Source organism: Sparus aurata, chromosome 21, assembly GCF_900880675.1.
Source record: "Sparus aurata chromosome 21, fSpaAur1.1, whole genome shotgun sequence".
Taxonomy (NCBI): domain Eukaryota; kingdom Metazoa; phylum Chordata; class Actinopteri; order Spariformes; family Sparidae; genus Sparus; species Sparus aurata.
Window position 1 is genome coordinate 33,766,753 of NC_044207.1, and position 8,678 is coordinate 33,775,430.

Below are 8,678 nucleotides of genomic sequence, written 5' to 3' on the forward strand. Positions count from 1 at the left end.
TAAATGTTTACAGAACAAATTCCACTTCAACAAAGACAGAAATTATTGTTGGAATAAAAATTTATTGTATGTTCATATTCACAAAAAAGGACAAAAAGATACTCTTAATAAAAAAATGTAGCTGAGAAATAAATAAGTGACGTTCAGGACAAAGAGTCAAAGTGTCGAAGTGATGAAGTGTTCCAGATGAAATCTCTGGAAGTGTTAAAGATCCGACGTCATGAGAAACACACGAGACAGCTGCTGGTGTTTGTTGTTTGTGGTGGTCAACCTAAGCGAAGGGCCCGGCGGCCGGCTCGGGGAGGTTGGTGGCGTGCATGTCGCGTGTCATGTTGGACTTCTCTTTGAGTTTGGCCTGCAGCAGCGTGTGCTCGACGACCCCGATCCTCACGTCCATCTGAACGATCTCCTGCTTCAGCTTCGTCAAACTCTGCTTGATCTTCACCACCGGAGCTGAAGGAGGAATCAGAGACCGACGGTTGGTATCAAACACAGACTTATGATTGATATCAAATACAGATGGTTGGTATCAAAACCAGATGGTCAGACAGTATCAAACACAGACGGTCGGTATCAAACATAGACTGATGGTATCAAAAACAGACGGTTGGTATCAAACAGACGGTCGGTATAAAAAACAGACAGTATCAAACACATACGTTAGTATCAAACACAAACGGTCGGTATCAAACACAGACCGCTGGTATCAAACACAGACGGTCGGTATCAAACACAGACGGCAAGTATCAAACACATATGTTAGTATCAGACACAGACGGTTAGTATCAAACACAGATGGTTGGTATCAAACACAGACAGTCGGTATCAAACACAGAAGTTTGGTATCAAACACAGATGGTTGGTATCAAACACAGACGTCAGTATCAAACACAGATGGTTGGTATCAAACACAGACGTCAGTATCAAACACAGATGGTTGGTATCAAACACAGACAGTCGGTATCAAACACAGACGGTAAGTATCAAACACATATGTTAGTATAAAACACAGACGGTAAGTATCAAACACATATGTTAGTATCAGACACAGACGGTCAGTATCAGACACAGACGGTCGGTATCAAACACAGACGGTAAGTATCAAACACATATGTTAGTATCAGACACAGACGGTCAGTATCAGACACAGACGGTCGGTATCAAACACAGACGGTAAGTATCAAACACAGACTGTTGGTATCAAACACAGACGGTAAGTATCAAACACAGACTGTTGGTATCAAACACAGACGGTAAGTATCAAACACAGAAGGTAAGTATCAAACACAGACGGTAAGTATCAAACACATATGTTAGTATCAGACACAGGCGGTCGGTATCAAACACAGACGGTAAGTATCAAACACAGACTGTTGGTATCAAACACAGACTGTTGGTATCAAACACAGACTGTTGGTATCAAACACAGACGGTAAGTATCAAACACAGACGGTCAGTATCAAACACAGACGGTCAGTATCAAACACAGCCAGCTCATCTCTTCAAATTGACTTGGACATAGAGTCAGTCATCAGATTTACCTCCGTCAGACATGCTGCTGCCTTTCTCCTCCATCTCCTGCTTCACCTTGTCCAGCTCTTCACTGATCTGAAACACACAGAAAAACACTGAAAAGGTCACAAGTTGTCAGTCGTTATAGGAGCTCATTTTCAGATGAATACCTCCAAACTCACTGGAGATATTGTGTCCTGTCACTATAACAACCATCACATCCTCCACTGATGATGTCGTTGTCAGGGACGCATCAGGACACTTACATGTGGTCAAATGTGTCCCAGACCACCTCGCCGAGTGCTGTGAGTGATCTGGATCACAAAGCGTCTTGTTGGTCAGTTACACTCGTATTTAGAGCTGTCAGTTTGTGGACGGATCACCAGAAATGAAAGTTAATGCTGCATCCTTCTCCACACGGACACGACTGCAGAGTGACATGAAAACATACGATGTGTTCACTGACCTCTGCCAGGACTCTGGTCCTCTCAGTCACTCCTCCACTGGCCTGCTGGTAGTGCTCCTTTGCCTGTTGGAGAACACGTGTTTGTTACCATGTTTCTGTTTGGTCCTTATATAAAAAATGGTTTATATTCCCAAACTTGAAATCTTAACGTGCATCAGGACAGAACAACTCTCCTGTGTTTCTGCGTGTTCCTTAAACCTTCAATCGATCAGCTGGAAGTTTGTGTTTTTCATATCTTTTGTTTTTAGGCAGTTCTGGTGTTTACCTCGCTGAGTTTGGCCTGAGCGCTGCGGTACTCCTGGATCAGATGCTCCAGCTGGTTGTTGATGTATTTCTCTCTGCTGCTCACCTTCTCCAGAGTCTTACCGATGTCCTCCTGCAGTTTGTCCAGGTAACTCTGCAGAGACAGGAGAGGACACACCAGGACGCCGTCACCACACACAGCTGAGTATTATTAAAGGATGTTGTCAGTGTCTTTCTAGAAGAACCCCTGCTGTCATTTTCACTTCCAGTCCATGAACTTCTTTAAATGTGTACATTTCTTCTGTATAATCCAGATGAAAATGTTAAATGTCGTTAAATGATTGTGATTATTCTGCAACTAATGATTATTTTCAAATTGGATTCGACTGCTCGTAATTTTCTCCTTTAATCCATCGATTCTTCTTTGAACATGTCGTCACAATGTTTGATTAATCCAACTGTGTCGGCAGGATTACACAAAAACTACTGAATAGACTTCAACAAAACTTGGATGGAGGATAAACCCAGATTAGACTCCACTGACTTTTCGTGTGGGTCCAGATAACATAACTACATATATCTGCCAGTCTGGCTCTACTGGGTTTGACTCGACACGGCAGGGATTTATATTTCTGTCCTTATCCTACAATCGAGGAATCACTGCTAAAAAAAGTGGCTCCGCTAATTCAGTTATGAACATGTTTAATTTCTTGTAAGTTCTTTACAATAAAAGCCTGACATCATTTTGTAATTTCATATCTTTTATTCTGAAGCAGCATCACAGGAAACGTTTTTTTTTCAGCAGCAGTCACTAAACACGACTCCTGAACCAGCTGACAGTGAACACGGTGAAACAGTGAAACACAGCAGATTGACGAGAGAACTAAAGAGGTTCAGTGAGAAGCTACAAAAGTCCTGAGAGCCGAACACACTGACTTTTAAAAACCTCTTTCTCTCAGGTTTCCTGCACAGACGTGAGCTGAGTATCGATTTGCAAACAACACACGTGTTTGAAGAAGAGGCGGACGTCCACAACATGGAAGAACAAACTGCTGCAGCCAGAAGTTCTGGTGGAAAAACACCACATGAGACAGATCCAGGTTTTTTCTCACCTTCTTTTCATTTTTTCTTTATGTTTTCCGTTATCTTGGATTAGGCTTGATTGAATTAAAGTTGACTATTTGGTCGTGGCGGAGGTATGCGCTCTACAGAGCTGCTCTAGTTTCAGTTGTATCTACTAACTAAAGCTGTCAGAGAAGCGCAGCGTTGTAAAATATTTGTCTCTGTGATGTCGAGGAGAAGAGAAAAAGGAAACACTCAGCTAACGTGGGATCATTTTTCTTCTCTTCAACTTTTTCAGCAGCTAATTAAATTATTGTTTCTCACAAGAACGATGCAAAATCAGGCTCGACGCAGGAAGCACGTGTACAATGACAACAGTAATACTTGGAGCAGTGTGCTGACAAGAAGTAGTGCCAATACCAACAAACAGCAGCAGGGGGAGCCACACACACACACACACACACACACACACACACACACACACACACACACACACAGGTCAGTGAACGCACCTTTGCCTCTTTGAGCGAGGACTTGATCCCGTCTCGGTGTTGATGCATCTGGTCCACGTGGATCCTCCAGTCCTGCAGAGCCACACACAGACCCGAGACCAGTCAAAGAGCGACACAACAGAGAGCATGCTGGGAAACTACCGGAAGAGCAACAGTAGGGGGGGTGAAGCTCATTATGATAGATAACAGTTTGAACAATCAGCATGATGAGATTATAGACAGATTGTAAACATCTGTGTCTTTTGATCAGGTTTGGAAATCCTCCCTCAAGTGAACATTTCACATTTTCCAGTGATATCTATTAACTTTCACATCATTTTGGAGCATTATAATTAACATATAGCAAAAGACAACAATCATTAAGCTAAATAACAAAACTTGCTGAAGAAGCCTTCTGGAGAAAACAGCTGGAGATTTCCTGAGGACTCATTAACAAACACCTGGTTTGTTGCCACAGACAGACATTTCTCCACATCAAGTCGGGGAAATAAACAGGTGATGTGAGATGATGCGTTTCATACAAACTTCATGATTACATAGCTTATAACAAGAGTGCATGGACAGACTGTATCTGTGGTTTGCAGGAACATTGACTGCTAACATTAGAACCTGGTGACTTGGCTGGATGCTCTCCAGAATATGAGTCTGGATTCAGAACGGACGTCGAGCACATTCATGAGTTATCTGCAGTAAAACTGTAGTTACTGTTTTTCTAATCACAGCTGATCTATGAGACAACACTTTAATACCACATTCTGCTTTGCAACAAAACCAACAGACAGCTGTCAGAGCGTTGCCTTCAGGGACCACTGAGCCATTAAAGACAATAAAATCAGCACAGAGACGCCTGCTGCTGCTTTTTATCCTCAGAGTCTCAGTTTTCTCCTTCAGTTGGTTACAGCTTCACTTCCACTCATGAAAGCAGTTCTTAGAGCTCAAACCTGCTCAGACTTTCAACTGAAATTGACTTTTTCCATCAAATGAGCTCCCTTGGTGCCAAATGTAAACGTGGAGCAGCGACCCAGAATGCTTTGCTTTGCACTCACCTTAGAAACTGAAGCTGCAGAATAACAGCAGCTTGTGTTTAAAGTAGTTTATACAGGAGGGAAACTCACACAATCAGACCAAAATAATAGTTTTGCAATCTTTGATTTCTCAGAGTTGTCCTGGGCTGATATCACCAGACAGGATCTATTTAACCACAAACTACAGAACACACTGATGGTGCATCAGGCTCAGAGAACAGCCCTCCAACCTGCCGGCTACAGGCGGCGCTCAGGTGAGTGTTTACCTTGTTGTCCGTCCTGATGGTGACTTTGAGCTGTGGCAGGACTCTCTCCACCTCCAGGTTCCACTCTGCAGCATCAACCGTCGACTCCAGAATGTCGTCCGGTTTGGAGGACGGCTCCGCTTCCTGTCAGAGAACCAACAACACAACCATCAGTTTCATTCTCGAGCGGAGCAGAACTCAGAGTTACAAACCAGAAGGAGGCTCGTCTCGTGTGCCAACAAGACCCTCCTGACAGAATCTTACATTAGATGTGTTTAAAAAGTTGTCAGATTTATGAAGTTATCTTAGAGTCTTTAAATGCATCATATTTCCAGATGAACTCACGTTGTGAGTGGTTCGTAGCTTCAGAGCCTCCAGGTCCATCACGTTCTCCTCCTCATCATCAGCCTCCTCCTGAGATCACACACACAAAACATGTGGAGGAACTTTACAGATGTTACAGGATTCAAATGATTGTTTCAATTCTATTTAACCTGAAAAAACATGTTAGTTCAGATCTGAACTGAGCCAGCAGACTCCTTCAAAAAACACCAAAGTCATGTTATTAAAGTTTGTGTTTCCTTTATTCATGAATGTGCTTTTTGTAACAGCTGTTAGAAAGTATTTTGTAGGCTCACAGGTTGTAGTAATACTTTTCTATCTGTACTGTCTCAAAATCTGACAGGTGCTGATTTCAATGTAACACAGGAACAGCTTTAATGTTAGAAACATCTACTAATATTAAAGGGCTCAGATTTGCAAGTAACAACTAATCTAACCAACTCAAGCTGGACACCTACGATCATCTCCTCTTCTACTTTGTGGAGTGTGAGCTCCGCGTCGTCCTCGATCACCGACTCTTCTTCTGTGGTTTCTGTTGGGTAGTTTGGTCTGGAGGAAGGAAGAAGGACAGGAAGTCAAAAGACACGGACACAACCAGCTTCTCCTGGAGCCTCTTCTCTATGTGACCCTGTAGAATAAAGCTTACAGAGCAGTTTTCTATCAGTGGGTCTCTGTATTGTTTATCTCTTTGCACAAGTGACGTAATCCACAGTCCCATCAACTCTGTCACACTGTTCCTCTGATCTGCAGCTGGCAGTGAAGCGATTTCAACATTTTCTTAATATTTCATGGTCTTATTTTAATGCTTCTGTTTGAAGCACTTTATGAGTTGTCGTGTTTCTAAATGTTGGTATTTAAATAAACTTGGTTTGCCTTGAAATAAACCTGCAAAGACCAGAGTTTGTTCAGCTTTTTAACACTTTTGAGGATTTTTAAAGGAACCGAAACCAAAGATATCCAGAATCATGAAGCCTTTATCATTACAACTAATTTATTATCAGAAAAATATGTTTATAAAGAAACTCTTCATCTCTACAGTTAAATATCTGACCTGAAAATATCCAAATCTAAACTTTAAAGATGGCAAATGTTCAACAAAATGAAACCAAATGAGAGCGGAGAGTGAGACAGGAGAGATTTGAGTTGTGTTAGCGAGCTGAGAGGAGGAGAAATGTTTGAGTACCTTCTGAAGGAGAAGCCCCTCCTCCTCAGAACCTCCTCAGTCAGTCGGTCCAACACCAAACAGACGTATTCACCTGAACCGGATTTCAGTTTGGAGGGCGGGAAGTCCACTTTAACACCCTGACAGACACATCGAGGAGTCAAATAAATCCCTCGTACTCTCAAATCTCTGACTCACAATGAGCAGCCTGAGGTCAGAATCAGAAGCACTTTATATTTCATTCAACTGTTTTATTCACTAATCATCTGCCAAGTTACAGAGCGCCTGAACGCCTCATGGAGGATAAATGTGAGACAGAATTTATTCTGAGCTACACGAAGAAGAAGCTGAATTATGTGAGTAAAAGTGAAAACCAAGTGTAAGCTGTGAGAGGAAGAGTCTGACTTTAGCTCTGTGTTATATATGTGATCACCACATCTGCAGGTTTTCTACATATGAAGACTAAAATGTCTCTTACGAAAGACCTGAGCTCGGCCAGGATGTTGGACACGGTGGCGTTGGGCTCGTCGTACTCCTGAGGCTCCGTGAACGGCCTGCCTGCCATGTTGATGAGCCACGCTGCGATGATGGTGAACATGTAGAACTGCTCGCCCGGGTTGGACGCCAGATATGGACTGGAGACAAAGTAATGTCTGATGAGGGGAAAACAGACAGAGATCATCAGGAGGGGATAAACAGGAAGATTCTCATTCCTCTAAGTTCTGCAGTGAGTGGTGGTTTTGTGAAGTGTTTCTTAAGGGACACGTTTGGATAATTAAAGGATAAAGGATGAGGAAGAGTCAGGTGTCACCGCTCGCCTCAGCTTCTCCTGCAGAGGCTAAAAGGGTCCTGGGCTGATGTAGAAACATGGCAGCGCAACAAAGCAGGACTCAGTGGATATTATAATCCATCTGAATCCTCATCACTGCATATTCTAAGGAACATTTAACCATTAAATAAAAGAAGATGTCTGTCATCATCTCCTCCCTCCACGCTGATGGAAAGTCAGATGAAGTTTCAAAAGTCCACAAAACATTTCTGGAGCTTCACAACAACACAGCGTCGCAGCGTTCTGCTGAACAACTGAAGTAACAGTGAGAAAGATCTTCATCCACTGATTTTATTCCTGCATGAAGAAACTGAATAATCAAACTCTTTGTTTTCATGACTGAATAAACAAACTGACGTTAAAGGACAACACAATGTATCCTGTTTTACTCTGGGACCTTATTGTCCTCTGAGAACAGCTTGTTTATTCATCTAAGGAAACCAGTTTATAATATAACCTCATTAATATTGTCAAATTCTGACTCTCCAAGACTGGGAACATCAAAAACACGGAATATCATCACAACTGGATAACATGTAATGTGGAAAGTAACTTGTAACTAAAGTAATTTGTACCTGAGATGTTTGAAAATAGAAGGCGCAGAATTTGTAAACGTTGGTACTAAATACTTTTACTGAAGTCTTGAGTTTTCATTCTCAACACGGCGACACTTTACAGGACTTCTGGAGCTCACATCTACACACCTGTGGGAGTCAAACGCTTGAATATTCCTCACCTGGACAGATTCTTCATGTTGTGTTTTGCCAGAACTTCCTCCTCAAAGTTCAACACCTTCAGCTTCTCCAGCAGACACTCCATCACCACGAACACCTGATGAGCTGCTCCGGGGCCGCGGTCATCTTCATCCCCTCGTCTACCGTCATCCGCCATTATCTCTTTTATTTTATGTATCACCAGCTGCCACTCCTACAGCTCAACGTTCAAATGTAATGAGCCAAAACCAGCTCCCGGACAACCGTCAACCACCTAGCTTGTGCTAGCTAGCTAGTTTGTTTGGCTTCCTCTCTGTTGTCAGGCAACCGATTGCTAACGCTAGCTAGCTTTGAAGCTAACGTTCGCTGACATAGATAATCATATTTTAAACTTCGACGTTTATCAAAGTCAAACGTTTTACAAGTTTAAAGCGTTTCTACGAGCCGTAAACGTAAAACAATCCGGCGGTGTAGCAGCACTTCACTCATCTAACGGGACTAACTGTTAGCATCGTCTGCTAACCTCTCAACGCAGCGTCAACGGCTTCCTGTTACGACCCTCGAAAT

General features: G+C 42.6%; 1 protein-coding gene across 1 annotated transcript; it reads right to left on the bottom strand.

Annotated features, from left to right (window-relative positions):
- Window positions 1-46: 46 nt before the first annotated feature.
- On the bottom strand, window positions 47-8,678 carry ift57 (intraflagellar transport 57 homolog (Chlamydomonas)). The gene is made up of 11 exons (XM_030401705.1): window positions 8,135-8,678; window positions 7,048-7,222; window positions 6,591-6,709; window positions 5,866-5,956; window positions 5,411-5,479; window positions 5,087-5,209; window positions 3,796-3,867; window positions 2,244-2,375; window positions 1,979-2,041; window positions 1,542-1,608; window positions 47-453 (listed from the first exon to the last, which is right to left on the bottom strand). The coding sequence occupies exons 1-11, from the start codon at window positions 8,287-8,289 to the stop codon at window positions 272-274; spliced, it is 1,248 nt and encodes a 415-aa protein (XP_030257565.1). The 5' UTR covers window positions 8,290-8,678; the 3' UTR covers window positions 47-271.

Coding starts and splice junctions, on each gene's coding strand:
- ift57 (XM_030401705.1), bottom strand. CDS start 8,289: ATGGCGGATGACGGTAGACGAGGGGATGAAGATGACCGCGGCCCCGGA. Junction 3,868..5,086: donor CCATCAGGACGGACAACAAG/GTAAACACTCAC, acceptor GTGGCTCTGCAG/GACTGGAGGATCCACGTGGA. Junction 2,376..3,795: donor CCTCGCTCAAAGAGGCAAAG/GTGCGTTCACTG, acceptor CTGTCTCTGCAG/AGTTACCTGGACAAACTGCA.